Source organism: Thermobia domestica, chromosome 8 (genome assembly GCF_964235325.1).
Source record: "Thermobia domestica chromosome 8, izTheDome1.hap1.1, whole genome shotgun sequence".
Classification (NCBI taxonomy): Eukaryota; Metazoa; Arthropoda; class Insecta; order Zygentoma; family Lepismatidae; genus Thermobia; species Thermobia domestica.
Window position 1 is genome coordinate 87,424,884 of NC_137461.1, and position 22,156 is coordinate 87,447,039.

General features: G+C 35.9%; 1 protein-coding gene across 2 annotated transcripts in view; it reads left to right on the forward strand.

Moving 5' to 3' along the window:
- Positions 1-21,069, forward strand: part of Pp4-19C (protein phosphatase 19C) — a 49,959-nt gene extending 28,890 nt beyond the window's left edge. For both annotated transcript variants that reach the window (XM_081768701.1, XM_081768702.1), the window contains exons 5-7: positions 636-762; positions 10,721-10,910; positions 20,099-21,069. In XM_081768701.1, the coding sequence (XP_081624827.1) occupies positions 636-762; positions 10,721-10,910; positions 20,099-20,228 (447 nt within the window). In that variant the 3' untranslated portion in view covers positions 20,229-21,069. The remainder of the gene's footprint in view (positions 1-635; positions 763-10,720; positions 10,911-20,098) is intronic.
- The last annotated feature ends 1,087 nt before the right edge of the window (positions 21,070-22,156 follow it).

Genomic DNA, 22,156 nt, shown 5'->3' on the forward strand with positions numbered 1-22,156 from the left:
ACAATGTGAGAAGTAAATCTCATTTTTTGAATGATCTGGATGATGAAAACCGATGATGTTCCCTAAATGTTAGCTTTGAAAATCAAAACTTCCATTTCTTTAAAGCATTCCAGTAGGGACCAAGGTAACAGTTTTGATAATTTAACCTTTTTCGTAAATTGTACGTACGTTAACAAACATCCAGTACTGGCAATATGTTTTTGTTAATTAAGTATAGATTCATATACCTCTCCCCGGGGATTCAAAAGAGCGATACACATTTAATCAAGACAATTCAGAGAAAGCCTTATATTTGCTTCATGATAATATTCAATATTCGTGATTAGTTGACAGTATTGATGTGCTCTAAGGTAAATTCAGCTTGGTTCAGAAACAGCATCCTTATTTGCCCAAATCGATATGGCATCTGTTGCCTTTAGATTAGAGATTGAGAATGGCTTTATAGCAATGAATGTAGCCTTGGTACTCGTACTATTAAAGCAGTCAAGTTGGTTTACTCACTTATCTGCAAGTTTTAAAACCTTTTTTTTTTTTTTTTTTTTTCTGTAGTATCATATCGCATTGCTTCCTTAACATTAATGAAGAATTGCCGGATATTACGATTTACTTTATTTATTTATTTTATTTTGTTATAGATATTTTGCGTTCATGGAGGCCTCTCACCTTCCATACAGACGTTGGATCAGATAAGGACTATTGACAGGAAGCAGGAAGTACCTCATGATGGACCTATGTGTGATTTATTGTGGTCTGATCCAGAAGGTAAGAGTAAGATTTGACGAGTCACACTTTTACTAATTTGGCTTCCGTTTGTTAGCAAGGTTAACTTGTTAATTTGTCACACTCTTAGCTGTTCATTTCGTTTGCAGTTAAACTTTATAAATAATATGGATTAATTTCTAATTTCGGTGAATCAGACTTCAAGCTGTAGATTTTGCAGTGTGTGTATGGAAAGATGAGATTATACTAGCACGTTCTGTGTGTTCAGTAACGTACTTATAGTGTGTTTTCGTAAACAAAAGCAAACTCAAAAAAAAAAAAAAAAGAAAAAAAAGAAAAAATCGTGAGGTGGGAGCTCAACGCAAGAACTTCCATTTTGCAGACGGTATGGAGAATTTTAGGGCAAGTTACATTGAACTAGACAGTTGTTCCTAATTTAAAACGTTAAAAGTATTGCGTAAGGAGTTTTTCATGTGAATAGGTTTTTGTTCGGAGTATTGAGGTTTTTCACTTTCTGTGAGAAAACATCCACACTATTCCCAAGAACCATGATAAACTACTATTGGTTACTTCACGAAACCAATAGTTTGAACCCTGTTTCGACTTTCCTTGTATAGAATTTTTTGTCTCTTTTTGTGTATAGAATCGCCTCCCAAACGACGTAATAGGAATGCTGAAACATCCTGTGATTTATTATAGCATATATTTAAAAATAATTATGTGTATTTATATTCGTAAGTGTTTTCATACGAAATACAGCATCTTTAATTCAAAATAATAAACATATTCCTTAATATCTATATATTATCATCTTCGCTCCGAAGACCAATGTTTCAATAAGAACGAAATCAAACATATAATATTTAGTTCTCCCGTCTTCTGTGTATAGAAAACCTCTTCTTGTATTTCTTGGATGATGTTTTCTTCGTTAGGAGTTAATTTTTAATCTTCCTTTGAATTCACTATGAAAACAAAGCCAATTAATTCTCTTATGTTGAAAGTGAAACAACAATAATGTTAAAATTAATAAAATAATTTGTCCTTGAAGCATTGAATTATCTTTTCAGTGCGATATTTCATTTCCTTGCTTTAAATTTCATCAGGTAGTTGTATCCTGAATAACTAATTGACTGCTTGTGGTTACATCCTGTAGGTATCTTCTGTATTATATAATACTAAAAACATCTATTGTTCGCTTCAGTAGTATTTAATGAAGAGAGGAACTAAAATATATTAGGCGACCTGCGAGAATGGAACTACTAAGCCATCTTTGGCAGTTTGCCATGTGCAAATTATAAATAATAGTTACTGTTGCAATTTATAGTAGCTTATATCAAGAGTGAAAAAAGGCCGAATAGACCTAGATTCAAACCTGTTACTCCGGCTTACAGTTCCGATGCATTAACCACTCTGCTTCCTTACCAGCTTTACATTTTATCCGTGTTGGTGTTCAACTACTCAGATCAAGCCGGAGACCCATATTCAATGCTGGTCTAGTATGTAATTTTTCACTCGTTGTATATCATTGATGTCCCACTTAGGGGAATTGATCTGATACAAAATCAGTTATTTCCTCGATTTATCATATCTAGTAGAATTTATAATTTGCAAATGGTAAACTGCCGAAGATGACTTAATAGCTCCATTTTCGTAAGTTTCCTGGTATAACTTCGTATGGTTTCGTAAGTTCTTTCCTTCATTTTGAAGTGAACAGTGGATGTTTCGTGTAATATAGAAATACCTGTAGGATGTAATCACAAACAGTCAAAGATTATTCAAAAAAGCAGCTACTTAATGAAATTCCCAACAAGAGAATGAAATATTGTAAAGAATGGATATAATTCAGTGCCTCCAAGGTAAATTAGTAATTCTGATTTAGAATGTTACTATGCATTCTTTAACATTTCAACAATAATAGTTACGTTTTCCTTAACAATATAATAATTCTCTGCGTTGAGTTCGTATTTCCTTATGGAAGCATTAATTTCGTCATAAATGCATGCAGGTATGGGTAAAAGTTACTTTACACATGTATCATAATACAGAAGGCTGGTTGGAATGTATATAGAAAGTCTGTTCCAAAACAACTGTCAGTGGCGCTTGTTTCCGAACAAAGCACGGAGCAACCCGACAGTGATATAGGCGCATAGTTGAACTCATTAGGTAATGATAAAGCAGGCTGTGAAGCGAGATAATTTAGGTTAAGTAAAGAATTTGGCTATATGAATTTAAACCATACATATTTATATTACGAGTAACTTTACAGCAGGTATTAGGTATCGTTGTCAGTATCATTACATTGCTGCTCCTTCTCGAAGTAAAGGCTTGCACTACTGATCCATAAACGCATCCTTGAAACTTAACACACAGACACAACCCACGTGGAGTTGACTTGTCACATGTTCATGTAGTTGGTTAAAATACGTTGGGCATCACATGATTGTGAAATATGGACAAACTGACAAATGTTTAATGTTGTCGGTAATCTTTGATACTATATTGATGTTTCTTTCAGTGATCGTCGTTGGCAGCTGGCCACCGTGCGGGATTAGTGCGGCTGACTGGTAACTTTCGACAAACTTTATGCCAACCAGTTTTACCCTCTTACTTAAACATTCTTTTTAATAGACATCTTTCGTTTCTACCACAGTCGCTGAGGCCGACAAACAGCGTCGAATACAATATCGAATCTTTCACATTGCTTCGTTTTTATATCCATACACACAATTTGAAAAACCTACAGTGTAAAAATGAGAAAGTTTTCTTGACAAGGCTCCTGTGTGTAGACTAGTGAACAAAACATGTGGACTACAAGCCTACATCGTTGTGGAGTCTCCTTGTGGTATTGTTTGGAAATATGATAGCACTGACAGTTGTTTGCAAACAGCCTTTGTATATGCTAAAGATTTTGATAGCATGCTGTAACGAGGTAATCCGTGTGTCTCGTTACTCGAGTAGAATCCGGAATAAATTTCGTACTGTAATGAAATGGTACCAAAACTCAAACTGTATTGGAAAGGGAATATATAACTTTTTTAACTGTGTATTTCAACTATGAAAGAATTAGGTAACGGTGTATAGATGTGGCACCTGACACACAAGAAAACCTAGTGGTTAAAGACGCACAACGTATCCGCATTAAGGGGCTCAGTCAAGATAAATTCTATGGCGAGTGGCATATTCATCAGATTGTCGACTAAGAAAACAACGGGAGGTGACTAGGAAGATCAGTGTTATTCATTAGGGTATGTGAATTGTAATCATTAATGGACTGCGTCATTAAATAAAGGAAGACTATTGCTATAAACCGTATGAGTGCTACCTGTGACAGGTGAAAATGACAGTGATGACATTGAGTGAGATATACATTTATATCTAGAGAAAATTCTTGCTTGTCACCGCAATACGAAATCACTAATTTAATTTCTAAACAGGAAAATTTCCTATTTCTACAATATTACCGTTTAACGGAAAGATATATTGTACTTAGATCAGATTTAATTCTAATCGATAGACTTTTCTAAGTAGAACAAAACGATACAAGTTTTTGAGGATATTGAGAAAAACAAATTATTTACTAAACCTAAAAAATGATGCCGAACTTAATCCAAGCCACCTATTAAGGCAAGACTGGTACCGAAATATCCCTTAGCCAGACGACAGTACATGGTATGGTTAATGCGATAGACATATTAAATAGATAATATCGAGCTTCACAAAAGACATGCACAAATTCTGTATTATATTTTCCGAGAAAATTAACTAAAATGAACTTTTGTTACCCTAAAGAATATATTATTCAACACCAATAACAATTGATAGTTCTATGGATTATTGTTTGTAGCTATATAGGAACAAGATATTTAATAATAATAACTGTAAGGTCGTATCTTCTTCTGAAAGTGATAGACACTTCTAGCAGCGTGACACACAAAGTTGTGACAGTTACAAAACATACTACTTGGAACATTCAGTTTTCACTAGTGTTAGCGTATCTTTTCCAAATTTAGAGACCGTGGATAAAAATTTATCGAGTAATCAAAATTTCATAGTGTGGGTAGTTAGAATTCCATAATATCCACCACTTTGATTAGTTCAAAAGTTCTTATTTTAAAATGCAGTATGCATATATATTAAAAATATAACATAGATACATAAACAGTGCACTCAAAACAATTTATTATTAAAACTATAACCGCTTTCCGGATCTGCCTCCCTGCTGTCCCACCATTGAGTACTTTCATGAGACTTGAACTTACCTGGTTAAGATATTAAAGAACATTCCCCAAAAGGGATTACAGACCTTTTCCCGGATCGCCCTCCGGTCTGAATAATGAGATGAACATCAGGCACCAAGAGGTCGGATATCTCGTCTCGAAATCCTCACGGACGTTCAGATGATCGCTCAGACCACAGCGCACAAAAACATCATTCGTACGTGTAACAAAAACAAATTAAATAAAATGACACAATGCTTATTAAAAAAAAACTATTTAAAAAATAACGTAGGAGAGAAAAACAGTCACAATACTAAACACTGAACACAACTATTTCCACCAACAAAATTATACTTCTCATTTTTAATATATTATAGCCCTTTATATCATTTATATAAATAAATGAAAGATTGTAACTGGGGTTTCACTAGAAACACTTTTCTCACACCATTAGTTGATGCACATGGGGGATTAGCACTGAGAGTAACAGTGGGGTAATCCCACGAAGTAGTTTTGTAGCTGCTGCAAAAATCCGCAGAAGTTAACGTTGATTTCCAGCAAATGAACGTAAACAAATAGTCGTACTGCTAATTAAATTCTTCGTATGCCCGTTTAATACTTATTCGCAGGGGGTTTGTGAACCCAAGATTTCACTAATTAGGGGCTAGCTGTTGTACAAGTCCTTCACCGGCTATTGTACGGGTGCCCCTTTACATACTGCTATGTTGAATCCAACGAACGTGTTGGTTACCTGAAGACACGGGGTAAACTCCTCGAGTTGAGGTGTTCGAGGTACGAACTGGATTGACCGACTGGCAGTTCATTCTAAAATGTAATCAGGTTAAATCACCTGTATGTGTATGCAGATTAAATGTTAAAAGAATTGGCGTTAGTTTACAGTTCACTGGCAACAATATACAAAACATTGCGATAACTTTGTTATGAGAACTATTAGATAAAAACTGACTGAACGATACGGTTGTCGCCGGTTTGACGGAATTGCAGCTGGTCTGGTAGTATTTCCCTAAGTGATTGAAGAATGCACTTGATTTAGTTTCAAATAATTATATAATGTAGTCTTTACATATTAATAGGTACGGAAGAAACACTGAGAATCGAAGTAAGAGAAATACGTCTATCATATATATAGTTCAGAAAATGAACATAGTCGTTGTACGCACTAAAATATTCTCACCACAAAACAATGTTTCCCCATATATGTATGAGTGAACGATGAAAGACTTGTTTTATTACGTGGGAGAGAAATTAAATTCTTCGTAGTTCCTAAAGTATAAATCGAATAATAATTGCTTTCTGTACGAAATGTACAGAGCGTCCACAAATTATTTCTATAACCTGGTGATGGTTATAAAACCATCTGCATAATAACATAATAAAAAACAAATTAATATATAACATAAAACATACAAACTTAAAACTACATTATCAACAAAGAATACGTAACGTATCACTTGGGAGGTAACATCTGAGAGAGAAACCTTCTATAACGATACGGAGTGTTGCACATGAAATATTTAGATTTTCTTTATTGTGATACTCGATCAAAAAATTACTACAGTTTTGTGTAAAAATATGAAATTAGATGCTTTACAAAGTATTCTAATTTCTGAGATGTATTGAAGAAATATTTTATTTTGAGATTCGGGTTTACGAGATAAATTAATGAAGAAGTGGACCTCTAAGAAGCAAGTGTACTTTCTGAATAAGGACAAAATGGATCTTAAGACTCCAAACTATTTCCTACGTTTAAAACCAAAGGGAAGTCTTGTATGCATGAAATCATCGCACAGTAAGTATTGGACGTTCAACAGTATTAAAATTTAACGAAAAGAAAAGATGAAAAAGGTGTCACAGATGAAACATAATAGCAGTTGAGAGATTTCATTGAACTAAACAAAATGGTTTGGGTTAGTGTAATTTCATAGGTTTTTTAAAGTCTAGAAATCGATGTTGCACGATAATCATGCCACCTGTTAAGAATAAATAATCAAAGAGCGATGAATGAAATATTGGTCGAGTATAAAACAGTTGAGAGGAGATGGTAATGTTTCTTGAACAAAATACAACGTGTAGAGTGAACACAAAGCACTTAATTACTGTTTCATTTTTCGTTGACTCGTTCAAGGAAAATATATTCTGAAACCTAACTTACGACAACCAATTTTAGGTGTTCCGAGAACTTCTGTTCTCTTTTTCTCTAATCTTATTGTTGCAACAACACATTCAGCAAATTTTTTTCAGATCCAGATTTTCTCTTGTCTGATTATTTTAAAGCTGTCTGCTTATAATATATTTATTTGTGCACTAAATTATTCTCTAAAGATACACACGGAGTGATGAATTAAACTACTGGCACAACTTTGTATGTAAACTCCTTACGTCAAGACAAAGAAAAGAAGTATCGTATGTCTGGTAGTATAAAGTTTCAGAGCTAAAGGTTTTCGAAAATCTAGAGGAATGAAGTTTAAGAGCTCTATTTGTACTCGCAACAGCATCTTCGCCTGGTCCATTTCCAGTGCCATAGTTGAATCAAATTTTCCTGTTATAGATCTGAGGTTTCTACAATTGGAGGTTATCAAGTACCTTTATTTACGAGAAACCTCTGATGTGTTTAATCTGCTAGAAATGTTAACTTCTTTCATATTAAATATTCTTGCTCATTCGTCAGTTATTCCATTCTGTTCATCTGCTAGAGATGTTAATTCCTTCCGTAGTGAATATTGTCCCTTGTTAGTCAGTCGTTCCATTCTGCTTATTTAGAAACTTGTTTCAGAACTGAGCAAACTGATCGAAACTTTTCTGTCTTTACCTACGGTACTAACCCTCCGAAAAGGTAAAACGAAAAATGTCAAGTAAAAACTGTACTAACCTTTTTATATAGCTAGTAACTGAAATAATCTCAGATATTTCGGATACTTCAGCGAGTATACGTTTTCAGGAACTACAGAAGCTTAAAGCATATGCAGTCAGTTCTTCACATGCTTTTAGCTTCAACATCTTAAAGCTGAAAGAATACGAAACGTCGGAGTTTATTTCAGCTACTAGGAATATGGTTTTTTAAAGGTTGGTGCAGTTTTTCTTACAAATTGTATTACGTTGTATTGTTAGTCAAGAACTCAAGTTATCCAGTATTCTTACGTACTCAATATTCGTAATACATTAAATATAACATAGTGTTCGCGCATTAATTAGAAAAGGTTTATATGATTAACTCCAAATTTGCACTCTAAAACTTTTCTGAAATGAAACAAATTGTAACATATTTGTTTGGTGAAATTAGTGTCGAATTTCTAGTGTGGATAAAGATCACTACAATGCTTCGTTCGTTTTGAAAAGCACGGTGGACCCTTCGTTCCGTTACTGAAAAGAGAGAAAAGACTTTTTTGTTTTAAGAACATACGAAATAAAGAATTTAATTTTGAAATCAGCGGTTCGGTTTTTACAACTTTATTTTAAGTAAAATACAGAAAACATAACGTTTCTGTAGAAAGAAAAAAAGTTGTGCAAAGTGCAAAGTGCAGTTAGTATTGTAGTTGATTTGAGTGCAAACTTGATTTTTAAGAGAGTGCAACATCGTCAAAGGATCAAAGAATATAAAACCGGGAATAATTTTTCATTCTGTTGTTTCAGTAATTAAAGCCCATTTAAAGTATTGAGCGCAAAATTCAGATAAATTGATTCCTAATACACGGATTATTCAGTCACAGGATTATTTAATGCAGGAGGTTACACATTGTGTGTTATTGCAGTGCAGAAATATTTCAAATGGTTTACTGTAGTAAAAATTCAGTTTTGCTGTAAACGAAGTGTAATAGTGTTTTTTGTAAGGACAGAAATTAGTTGTAATATAAGTCCACGAATAAACCAGAGAGCTCCTTCGTGACTAAGCGGTTAGCGTACGCGCCTTTGGAGTGGAAGACCCGGGGTCGATTCCCGGTGGGAGCTCATGGGGTTCGGATTCCACAGTAGGTCCACGTCTCATATAGCCTCGCTGCTGAACGGGACGTTAAAATCAACTCAACGAATAAACCAGGGTGTCTACAGGTCAAGAAAGTAAAGGAAAAGCCAAGAAATTGAACACCAGGTCAAGACGTCAGGAAAAGTCAAGAAATGGCACGGTAGGTCAAGAATTTGTTTTATATCACAGCGTTGATATACATCCAGACTGGAAATTTTGGCTGCGACCAGTAAAGGGTGACAAACAGGGTCGTCATTTAGGGGGAGCAGGAGGGAGCAATTCTCCCCCCCCCCCCCAAGAGTTTAAGGAATACATATACTTTAATCGATTGTCTACAAAACATGAAAGTCTTATATAGGTGGTGCTCTTGACCCCCTCAAGCGAAGTCTGAAATGACGCTCGTGAATTCAAAGCATTTTGCAATGTGTGTAAGACTAAATTTGATGTAACATGCAGTGGTTCAGAATCTGTAAAGACCCATGAAAAAAGAAAACGACACTCAAAATTCGTTGGTGTTCTCATTAGTGGTAAACAGTCTCAGCTGAACTTCACTAGTGTTGCTTCAGTTCCACTAGTGCAGCAAAATGGTTCTGAATCAGCTCCACCAGTGCAATAAACTCCTTGTTTGTCAGTTCCACCAGTGAAGCAAACTGACTCTGCATCATTTTCATGTGCTTCAGTTGCTTTGTACAACAAACTGTGAATGTACGATCTGGAGTCTTACCTTCTTATTTTGGAAGAACGTCTCAAGACACTGTTCATGAAAATACGTCTCATAACACGCTAAACAACTTTCTCATAAAGGATGATGTCACAAAAATTGAGATTTTGTGGGCTCTATATAAAGTAATGAGCCATTTTTCGAGCAAAAATAGTGATAATACAACAGACTTGTTTGCACTTACGTTCCATGATAACATAATTGCAATAAGATGCACAAGATGCAAAAAATTTCGTATGTTGTTGCATACAGACTTGGTCCATTTTTTTCAGAATAAGCTTGTAGATGAACTAAAGAAGAAAAACTTTTTTGTAGCCTCCTTTGATGAAATACTTAAATAAAGTAGCTCAAAGATGTCAGATGGATTTTATTATTAGGTTTTGGGATGACCAATCAAACACAGTGTCAAATAGGTACTGGAGATCGAAATTTCCTTGTCGTGGTACAGCAAGTGAATTGATGGGTAGTTTCACCAGGGGTATTACAAAACTGAGGTTGTCACTTGAAAGTGTCATGTAACTTGCAATGGACCCTGCAAATTAGATGTGCAGTCTTTATTAATTACAAGTTGCTAAGACAAAAGTGTAAAATATCCTAAGCTTTCATCTTAACCGGCCATTGGTAGGGTATTTAAAAAAAAAAAAAAAAAAAAAAAAAAAAAAAAAAAAAAACTATAGTACTTGGCCAAGAAAATTCGTAAAATCTCAAGAATAGTCAAGAAATTTGGTTTCTCAAAACTTGTAGATACCCTGTAAATGAAAAAAAAAAAAAAACAATATGGACATACTGAGGATGATGACATCCTGTCGTTGAAATAACTACAAACAAGTCGATAAATATCAGTGCCCAAGTAAGTTCAGGTTTAGTATTTCATCAAGAAAAGTGTTTTGGTAAGGTAAGACGAAACACGCCATAATAGCTAGCAACTTTTATGTACTGTGGTAATGTTCTACAGTTTTTTACTATGTGTAAAATCTCAATGAATGTTGGTTATACTATTTGTAGAGTGATTTAGGTCATGTTAACTTATTTTTATTTAAAAGCAATGTCCGATTAATTTCTAAATACTTCTCTCTTCCACAGACACGCAAGGTTGGGGGGTGAGTCCAAGAGGAGCTGGGTATCTGTTTGGATCCGATGTGGTAGCCCAGTTCAATGCGGCTAACGACATTGATATGATCTGTCGAGCTCACCAATTGGTAATGGAAGGCTATAAATGGCATTTTAACGAAACGGTACTTACAGTGTGGTCAGCTCCTAACTATTGTTACAGGTATGTATGTATGTATGTGTATTTGGGCTTAACTTTTATGTGGGTGTTATAAATAAGAGCCAATATTGTGAGTAATAGTGTAGTGAGTATAAAATAAAACGAATGAACATAATTCAGCGAATATTGCGGTAGCAGAGGAGGTCTTCAGTAATGATAAAGAAGATATATTGATAGTAGTAAAACGGAATAAGACAAACAACACAATATAGACCATAAAAATTAATAAAATAATGTATGTATGTGTCATCAGGTTTTCGCATAGAAAGGAGTAACCTAGAGCCACCAAATTTGTACATGGATAGATCTTTACCAGTTCTAATCGGCTACGAAGCCCTTTTTCGATTTTCGGCTGAGCGGCGTGGAAATGCGTCCACATGTCTGGCTGTTTTATAATAACGCTTTGCCTGTACGCAACTAGCATTACGTTTTGGTGTTTCGGGCTTACAATACAACAGACTTAGTCCGACAGACCTGCTGAATACATGGCTGTAGTCTTGCATTTAGATTCAGAGTTGGACATAAGTTTGATATTATCATTAAAAAGTATTAAGTAGCAGAACAAAGCATTTTACTACCAAACATGCTCCTGTAGTAAAATATTTTTGAAGTGAAATAATTCTCTAATCGGATCTCCGGCCATTGGCACTTTTTAAGTTGTCAAATTCATCGAATTTGCATCTATAGAGGATATGTGTAAAAAAAGATACTTAATTTGACCTCTGTTTCCTGTATAATACCTAATTTGACCATCGTAGGTGTTCATTTAGACCAGTCATTATCAAGTGATGTCCCGCGAGAAAGTTAGAACATTGAAACTAACTAATGACGCAGATTCCCATTACAGAATTTGTCCGATTAGTATCAGAACTGAAATCGTAGCAAGAAATGTATTGAAGCTGCTGCGAGCGCTTTTTCCAATCTTCATACGCACCATGGAAGTCGACAATCACAAGACTGTTCAGGCACCTCATCGTAGCCACTTAGGCCTATCAATCGTCCTGAAACAATGTTTTTTTAAAGGTTGTTTCAATGCAAGGGAATAAAAAGAAATCGGCAGATCTGGATTGTAGGATAGTTGGGGCAATGTTGCAATGTTGTGTTTGGCCAGTACCCCCTCACAATTAGCAACGTATGATCGGACGCATTGTCGTGATTGGGCATCCAGGTATCGGCGATTTCCCTTTCGACGCGGCGGGCCGTACACCTCAAATGTTCGGGCACTTCTGCTTAAAGTTTACCGTTCATGGCTTTGTCTTAGTCATAGACCTGTAGACCACACCTGTCGCGTCAAAGAAGACAATCAGCACCGAATTCAGTCTTGATTTGCTCATGTTGGCCTTTTTTGATCGAAGACCTCAACCTTTGACCAGCCTTTTGGTCCTCAGCTCATACGCAACTATCCGCGTTCCATCGGTTATCCTCTATCCAAAAGATTTTTATCAGTTTCCATATGTTTCAGCAGTTCACGACACACCACATCACCACATGGTGTTCTCGCACACCTTGTGCATTTCCAATCATTGGTTACAATTGAATGCCCAGTGGGTGTCGTTAATTGTAACTCCTGTGCTATTATACTAGCACTCAACTGGGATCAGAAGTCAAAAGGTCTCGAATTTTTGTAACATGTTCATCGGTTCGGGTCGATGTCGGACGTCCAGTGCATTGCGCGTCTTCGACCTCTTCCCTGTCATCTTCAGAATTTTGTATGCTACTCAAAAACGCATTCTAGACATGGTTTCGTCCTTGTAAGCCTCACGGATGATATCGAAAGTCTCCGAGATTTAGTGAATTTAATGCAAAATTTGATAGTATAATGTTGATCTATGATTCGCTACGTTTTCATTCTCGATAGAAGCACTAACACAGTCACTTTTTGCGGTATCTCTACCCTTCCAATAGCTCGGAGGCAACTGACACGATTTTCCTAACTTACGTCAAATTTCCCACCTCACATCGAAACCTCACTCCACCCGTTCTCATTGACCGGAGAAAATCAATCCTGATAGTAGACAAATGCAGTATTTTACATTTTTGTGAACTAATAAATTATTTAGTGCACGTACAATGGTTTTGTTACTAAACTACATTCGTTTTGAACACTATAATGTTTCTTTCTTTTAAAATACATATATACAAAGCAACTTGGCTTTAGCTATGGGGAAAGAAAAGTTAAAGAGCCTTTCCTGGTAAGATAGTGAAATCGGCCCTTGATACAAATTGGGTCGCTATTGACCCAAAAGGTTACCCTTCACCTAAAACTACCTTTAAAAAAAAAAAAAAAAAAAAAAAAAAACCTTTCCCTTACCTGTGCTATACCTGGAGGTCCATTCTACCGTCTGCCAAGCGAAACTGTGTATCGTGTGCATCATGGCTGCAAAGGTGAACCGTTTTTGGAAGGGCTATGTAATTGGACTTTTCCACGCCAAATATTCGGTTTCTAAAATTCAAAAGCAGTGCAAAGAAAATGGTTGTGCATTGGGTTCGACGACTATCGAGAACATAATCAAGCAGTATAAAAAAGAAGACATAGCAGGTAAGCATTCACCCACTAACGGGTCGAGGAAGCGAGCGTGTACCGCAGTGACTACACAAATAGCTCAGAAGTTGCGGCGAATGGCCTTACAAGAAAATCCCCCTCCGCAACGTGTAATGACAGCTCGATTCCACATACCACAGTCAACTGTTAACCGCGCCCTGAGTGGAAAATTAAACCTCCGGAGGGTCTTTAAAAGTCATGGACATTACCTAAGTGCGGCCCATAGCCGTGAGAGAAAGACCAACAGCAGGCGCCTCTATAAACGCCATCTATCTGGGGAAAAGTGGAAGTTTGTGGCCACACTAGATAAAGCAAGGATGTATCTATCAGGTTGTGGCAAAGTTCGCTCGATAACTTACACTTCGCGAGATGCAAAAAGTCGTCCTGCGTTCATCCGTAATTGCAAAGCAACTTTCTCGAAAGGATTTATGGTTGTCGTCGGTTACTCTTATCAGGGCAAGTTAACAATTCGTCAGGTCCCTAAAAACTGTAAAATCAACTCTGCATTCTTTTAGCAACATATACTGACCCCAATTTATACAGAAGATCTGCCTCGTTTGTATGGGCATGCCATAAAGCAAGTGTCTGTGCATATGGATAAGGCCTCCTCATATACATCTCGTTCTACCCAGAACTTTCTGAAGCAGATGGAGACAGACACCGGTATTCGTGCTATTACATTTCATGATATACCAGTGATATACCGAGAGTGTCACTACTCTCGGGGGCCTGTGGAAAGCCTGCCGGGAGGAATGGGAGAAGATTCCACTTCCTGTACTTCGGCGTAATCTTCTACAGTGGAAGTTACGGTGCAGGGCTATTGCCAGAACACATGGCCATCACATTCAGGCCAACCGATGGTCGTCCCATGGATTTCATAAGGGTAGTGTTATTTCAAAATTGGACACATATACGCGGATCGACCTTCTGTATTGTATCATACATGCTCAAAATTAAATATTTTTTTAAATTTTGGTGGGGGTGGTTGAAAAAGTTTGAAAGTTTCACAGATTGTAGATACTATCTAGATCTAAATGTGCATTTTTTTCAAAACCATCGATGTGTATTTTCTTTATTTTTTGCGTGTTGAAAATTTAAAAAAAAAAAATGAAAAAAATTGTGGTAGACACGTCGCTGATTTTTTGGTTAAAAAGTTTGTTATATCCTTAGGTACAACATAGATTTTTTTCACGGCCTGAAAGTGATGGCAACATTGTCAAAAAGAAATAAAACTGAAAACAAACGTGTTTTTCGCACAATTTTCCCAAAATTTTAAGGCGCTCAAGGTAAGGACCCCTTCAAACAATCCTGTGCCAAAGTTCACAATTTTCATTTGTCTTGCGTCCCTTCCGCTTCTGTCGTTTTTCAGCTGCTTCGTTTGTGTTCATTTCGGAATGGAAACACCAAATATATCTCCGTAACAGTGCTTCCACTTCAACCGACTCTTGCACAACAAAGTTACACAGCGCTCGTGGTAGAGAGCCCTGTGGATAGAGCGCCACTGTGTGTGTGGCCAGGAAGCAAGCACTGATAGATACGAGAAGCCGACGCAAGGTGTGTGTAACTTCGTTGTGCAAGAGTCGGTTGCAGTGGAAGCACTGTTACTGAGATATATTTGGTGTTTCTATTCCGAAACTGATACAATCGAAGCAGCCAAACAAAAACAGAATCGGAAGGGACGCAAGAGAAAGGAAAATTGTGAACTTTGGCAAAGGATTGTTTGAAGGGGCCCTCAGTGAGAAACTGCGCGAAAAACACGTTTGTTTTCAGTTTTATTTCTTTTTGACAATGTTGACATTACTTTCTGGCCTCGAAAAAAAAAATGTATGTTGTTCCGAAGGGTATAACAAATTTTTTAACCAAAAAATCAGCAACGTGTCCCCGCCAAATTTTTTTCTGCAATTTTTTGAAATTTTCAACACGCAAAAAGATAAAGAAAACGCGCATCGATCTTTTTGAAAAAAAAAAATCACATTTAGATCTAGATAGTATCTGCAATCTGTGAAACTTTCAAAATTTGTCGACTACCCCCACCAAAATTTAGAAATATTCAATTTTGAGCATGTATGATACGATAATTCGGTAAGGGGAGGGGGTAGGGGTCTTTTTTTTAGGTAGTTTTAGGTGAAGGGTAACCTTTTGGGTCAATAGCGACTCAATTTGGATCAAGGGCCGATTTCACTATCATACTAGGAAAGACCCTTTTCATAGGATTTTAAATTACTCAATTATTGTTCTGAAAACTGAAAAGCTTGAACAAGTCATATATAAACAGTTATTGGACCAAGCAGAACTGTAATAATGTTACAGTCCTCAAGAGAAGTAGTTGCTGTTGTGGGAACGGACTTATCTAGTTCGTTGCCTGGCCCAGTCGCACTCGTTTCATATTTTAAATTTCACTTTGATATAGGAAAAATATTCTGATTCATCCTTTTGTCGTATATTTACTTTCCTCTAGTCGAAGAGATGTATATTAATAACACAGCTGCTTGTATATTAATAATACAACTACTTTTAGTGAAATGAAACGGGTGTTACCATAATGAAATGGATACGCTAGGGCTTCTCTATTTAAACTAAAAATATTTTCGAACACAATGAAACAAAGATTTCCAGGTTTGGATATTTTGCTCTCGTTTTTCACTGTGTGAATGATACAACGTTGATGCGATCTCGTTTAGAAACCTGTAAATATTCTTAATTACAAAATTAATAAACCAGGAGTTAGTATTTCTGTAATGAAATGTTTAACTTTTAATGTGCGGCTAGATAATAAAGTTTTGTTTTCTCTTCCTCTTAATATTAGAAGCGACAGAGTTCAAATAGTTGGAAATAGATTAATCATTTCCTTTGCCTTGACTCTGTGCCTTGTTAAGTACATTACAAAGGTTAAATATTTTTCAGTTTAACGTCCCATGATCATGCCCTCTAGGCTAAGAGAGAGATATGATTTAGTGGAATGAGAATATGAGAGGAAACGGGAGTACCATGAGAAAGCCCACGGATATGATGATCTCCATCATAAACCTATTGCTGCGGGACATAGGTTGAATAAATAGTGGCAACGCTGTTCTCATGTCAGAGGGCTATGTGTCAACAAGTTTTCCGTAGCTGATGAAGGAATGTGAGGCGATGAAGTGTGGCAAGTTGTAACGATTGTGTGTTGTTCAGTCAAAAGTAGCAGTACTGTAAAGTAGAGGAAGAAAGTGGAAACGCCATAATATGTTTTGGAAAGACGAACAGCGTGTGTGGATCAAAATTGAAGTTGCACTTGGGCGCAGTGGACAACAATTTTTTTTAGGGAATTCATGACCACCTATTCGTCATAATAAAGGAATCATTTCGTGGGAAACAGAACGACACAAGAGAAGCTATCACTAGTGCCATATGGCTGGAAAAAAGAAAAAAGAACGCGCTGACGGTGTACGACGCGTTCCACACGTGTGGCAAGAGGTGGAGATGGGAGGCGACTACCTTAAAGGATAACATGTGTTCTGTGCATAAAGTCAGTTACGAATTATAACTTTGTTGCCACCAGTTTTTATCCATCCCTTGTAGGTAACATGCTTTCCCAGAGTTTTAGTTTGTTTCGTCCACATTAACACTTCAAGGGCCATGTTCTCATGTTACGCATATTTCACGATTATTCAGTAGGCCAATGAACGCTTCTGTCTCCAGAGTAAAACATCTGATTTTGGGGCATAGTGTTAAGTATGACGATAAAGATTCCGTAAGGAGCAGAAACGTGGATCCAACACATTTAATCTGTCTATAATTTCTTCACTCTAAGTAGCTAAAACTACGCCAAATAATAAACTTTACTCTTAATGCAAGGCAAAATTTGCCTAACAAAATAGAGTTGAGTATAAATTCAATTTAAAAGAATAGTAAAAGATTATAGAGTTGTTCATATCCCTTTAAGGTCAAATCTTATACAAATCTTAAGATCTTGTACAAATTTATCTTATTTCCGAAGTTTTTCTAAATTTGGATAGCTAGTTACTGACTTCTTATGTTTCTTAAAGATGTGGATGATAAAATTACACTTTTTAAATGGCTTGCTCTACATTACTTAATATAGTTATTTTCACTGTAGTAAAAAGCGAGATTTAGGCATGAGATTCTCTGTGCAAACGTAGGATTGTACAAGAATATATGTACGTAGTTGCAGCTCTGTCTTTATTGTAAATTGAAATAAAGTAGTATATTGTACCTGAATTGGGAAAGCAGTTGTCGTTGTTTTATTCCGTGTTGGTTGTGTCCGATATTCACAAAAACATTGCAGTTAACTGTAATAAGAATAAATTTGATTATTTGGCGAGGTTTTAACTAATTAGACCGAAGATAGATTAAATATAACATGCACGTTGCTGCTCCTACGTAACCTTCATCATTGCTCTTAATATGGAAGAAATTAAAAGTAAAAATCTGGAAAAGCATTGTTTTATTCGTTGTATTATACGAATATGAAAGGTGACTTCCTAATTACCAGAAGGGTAGACTTCATCATGTGTGGAAAACTTTGCAACCATTCTAAAACGTAATGAATGCTTACAACAAAATATAATAATTTTTTGAAGCAACTATATAATACATAATCTCGCCCTACTGTACCTGACCTATCCTGAGTTGGAGAGCAATTTCCAACAAGGAACCAAACATAGTTGCGTGACAAAGTATGGAAAACTTAAATTATTGCATGTGTTGCAAATGATTTAACGGTCAAATTGGCATGCCATTAACCTGGGTTGGGATACGTACATGTTGCATCTTGTCAACGCTCTTTCACTACTGGCACTTTTGATACGTTTGTGATATACTTCAATGATTCTTTTATCTGCTAGAATGTTCATATCCTTTGTCTTGGACTAAGACGTAGAAAACATTATGAAGGCAAGGGAAGCATTGTAAAATTTTATGGAAACTTGGTGAAGTTTCCGTAATAAATTGTGCTTAATTTGTTTACCGCCGGTGACATAAGAGAAATTACCACTGAATAGGAATAGAGATTAATATGAACATGAATAGGGATGAGGATATGAAGTTGCGTGCAATATGGAATGGTATGGTGCAACAATAGTTTGCATTAATTTTAAATTATAATGTTACAAGTGTTACATGAGGTGAACTCTGAGGAAAGTTTTAAATCGCTTGTCGAATTCAGCATGTATAAAAGAAAGTGTAAATGGATGGAACATGAAGTATTTTGTTTTCATTAGTGCAGTTATGATTCAAAATGACAATAAATAACAGGTTTTCAAAACCGTATTCTTACATGGGACTTTAGTGAGCAGTTGCGCTTTTTGCTTTGACTGTTTCTTTCTATCCTATATATATAAGCTTGCTACAGGTGTGTTTAGAGTGTTTTCAGTAGAAATTTAGTACATATTTTGTGTATCATATGAATTGTATTGTGGTAGTAGATCATTGAATAGACGTACATTTAATGGTAGAAGCAGTAAAAATTTAACAAAGTGCGTCATTTTGCTTAATTTATACCGAAACTGTTTTGATGAACACTACCATCAGAATAAGCAATGAATATATGTGCTTCCAGTGTTAAAAATCGTGATTTTATATATCGGTCTTATTATTTCAATTGTACAATTCTGCTAAGGACGAACTGCTCTTCCACTAAATGATACGTACCGTAAGTACAGTGCGATTATTTTATCGAGCACATCATGATACTATGTATTATAATTCCACTATAAACTATAATACAGACATACATTTAATTCGATTCATGGAATGTAGTTATGCACAACTGTTAATACCTTACAGCAAGTGTTGGACATGTTCACAATTTTCCTGAAGGTATGTCCGAACCTTTCGCATCTTATTTTTTAACATCCATCGTAAAACATTAGGGCTAATAGAATTTACGTTTACAGTGAGAGCTCGCTCCAGGTCTTGTAGAGTACGAGGATTTTCTCGATATACACATCCTTTCTTTAATAATAATAATAATAATAATAATAAAGGGGGAAACAAGAGGGGCCACAAACCTTTCGAGATAAAACTGTCACCAAACGTGTCTTCCAAAAATTCCATAGCTGCGTTGGATGTGTGACATGGTGTTCCGTCTTGTTGCTGATAACGAGAGTTTCATTAAGCTGAAGAAGAGGCTAATGCCCATTATATCCTGGTATGCCCAACTGTCGAGTTTCGTTAAAAAAAAAAAAAATCTGGCGCACTATTCGTCGTCGAGAAATCGTATACCAAATTCCTACCTTCTGAGAGTTCAGTGGCGATTCATGTAAATTGTGTGGATTTTAAGTTGACTAGTATCTTGTTTGACTATCGAAGTAACCGATAAGGTAAAAATACACCTCATCACTAAAGATACATTATCCAAATATGCCCATCCCATTCTTTTCCACCTGATTGATAAACCACTGGCAGTACCTTGTTCTTTTAACAGTGAGTAGAGCTTTCAGTTCCTGCCGAAGTGTATTCGGTATCCTGTACAACATTTCTGCAAATTTTCCTTGGAGACGGTCCAAGGAATGCATACCTCGTCCATTTTCCTTTCTGTCAATACTGAAGAAATGATGTGCGCGATAAAATGATTACCCATTTCAACATATTAATTTTGCTTTATGTAATTTGCATTTATAAACATGCTGATTATGTATTTTTATTGTAGGTGCGGAAATGTTGCAGCTATTCTAGAACTTAACGAGCACTTACAACGAGATTTCACCATTTTTGAAGCAGCACCACAAGAAAGTAGAGGAATTCCTTCAAAGAAACCTCAGGCTGACTACTTCCTTTGAATTGGTACTTTACACTTATTTTACGGGCCTAGTGGGAACGTGTTTGTGACCGGACAGCTGTTCACCATCACATTACTCCTTTCATAAATCAAAGAGGTTGATATAATAATAGTTCCCTCATATTTATATGTGAAGCTGAACACACTGAAGCGTAATCATATTTTAAAATACACTATAGCCTGTTATACATCAATATTTAAATAATAAAATATGATTTTATATGACAGTGCATAATTATATCAAAATTTTCATCGTTATATCGAACTTTGATAGTACAACTTCCGAATGTGAAATGCTGATGACGTGACCTGAAATGAAGATGACCCATGAACTTTTCTTTAGTAAATTACTTTTAACCTATTGATATTGACGCTAGATAAACTGCAGATTCAAGTGTTTGTGAAGTGTGAATGTTTGGTATGGTGCATAAAGAATGGATAGTTCTGAAACTGAATTATGTGAGACGAGATCATTTATGGACTGGATGATATGGTATAACTTAATATAATAATTACCTACTTAGTATATAGAATGTGTGTATTGTAATTTTTCAGATGCGTTAATATAAATACAATTCTTTTGACACTCTTTTTCTTATTATGAAAGTGTTGAAATAGAATTACAGTTATTATAAGTTTTTGTTTAGGAGAAAATATAAAGTACATCTCTTGCCGCAGAAATTAGATTTAATTTGAATTTTGACCATTTTTTGTTATCTGTTTCTGTAATAGAATTACATTGAATGAAGCTATTTTTCTATATTTTAAGTTACCAGTAATCTTTTTTTCTTCCACTACTGTAAACTGATTTTTTTGGTTCATTAAAATTTTTCCATTAAAAATATTGTACTTACTTATTTCCTTATGTGAATTCTGAATTGAAGCAACAGTGTCTCCGTTGTTTTTAATGTATTCTGAACTTGCAGAAAGTCGCATTTCAAATTCGTTGTGCAAGAAAGCGACTATATGTATGCGTATATTATGGCGTAGTAGTTCTGTTACGATTATTTCTTGCCTTCCGAAGTGTACAATTTTAACATTTTTAAAGGATCAGTTTTAAAGGTATTGCGCTTTACAATTCTTAGTTTCTATTGCTGTAGCATGACTACTAGATATTCAATGTCCATAATGTAAGGTATGATTGTTAACAACGTCATAAAGGCTCTTCCACGATTCTTCAACGAGTAAGAAACCACTTAATGTAGTACAGAGTGATTTAAAAAAAAAAAAAAAAAAAAACGGATTTCATTTGGGTCTAGAATTTCTAACAGAAATCCGATTTTCATACGGTTTGTGGCAAATGGTCAAGGAAGGATGAGAGATTGACTTAATTACTGGTTCAAATTCATCCGGGGTAATATCGGCCAGGCGTCAAGAAAAACAGCAAATATTCGTTTGGAATGGGGTGTGATACGGTGTGGAGATTTGAGGTTTTTTTTCGTTAGATGGCAACTTCTCCAAGGTCAATAAGAAGCAGGAAACTGGGCCGTTGTATTGGGAATTGTGTTGTACAGTTCTGTGCTACTGGTGAGTGTGATCAGGACACAGTGAGAATAGTCTACTCTTTGGAGAAACATGAGCTTACCTTTAAAAGTTTTTTGGAGAACGGAATCTGTTGTTGATACTTAAGGGGAATTTAGAAACTAATTTACCTCATGTTCCGCCCTAAACTGGAACATAATATGGTCGCTAGTAAATAAATTGGAAGAAACAGGATCGCTTCTGAGTGAGACAAGGAAGCATCGGACCCTGCAAGTGGGAGTTCTGGAAGATGTCAGTTATCGACTCCTTAGGTCGCCAAAGAAATATCTCCGTCGTTTGTCGCAAGAAACCGGCTATAGCTATTCAACATATGACTTCTGGGTGCTACCACTAACACTTAATTTGTGTTCTCACTAACACTTAAATTGTATTCTGCAGTTTCGCTTC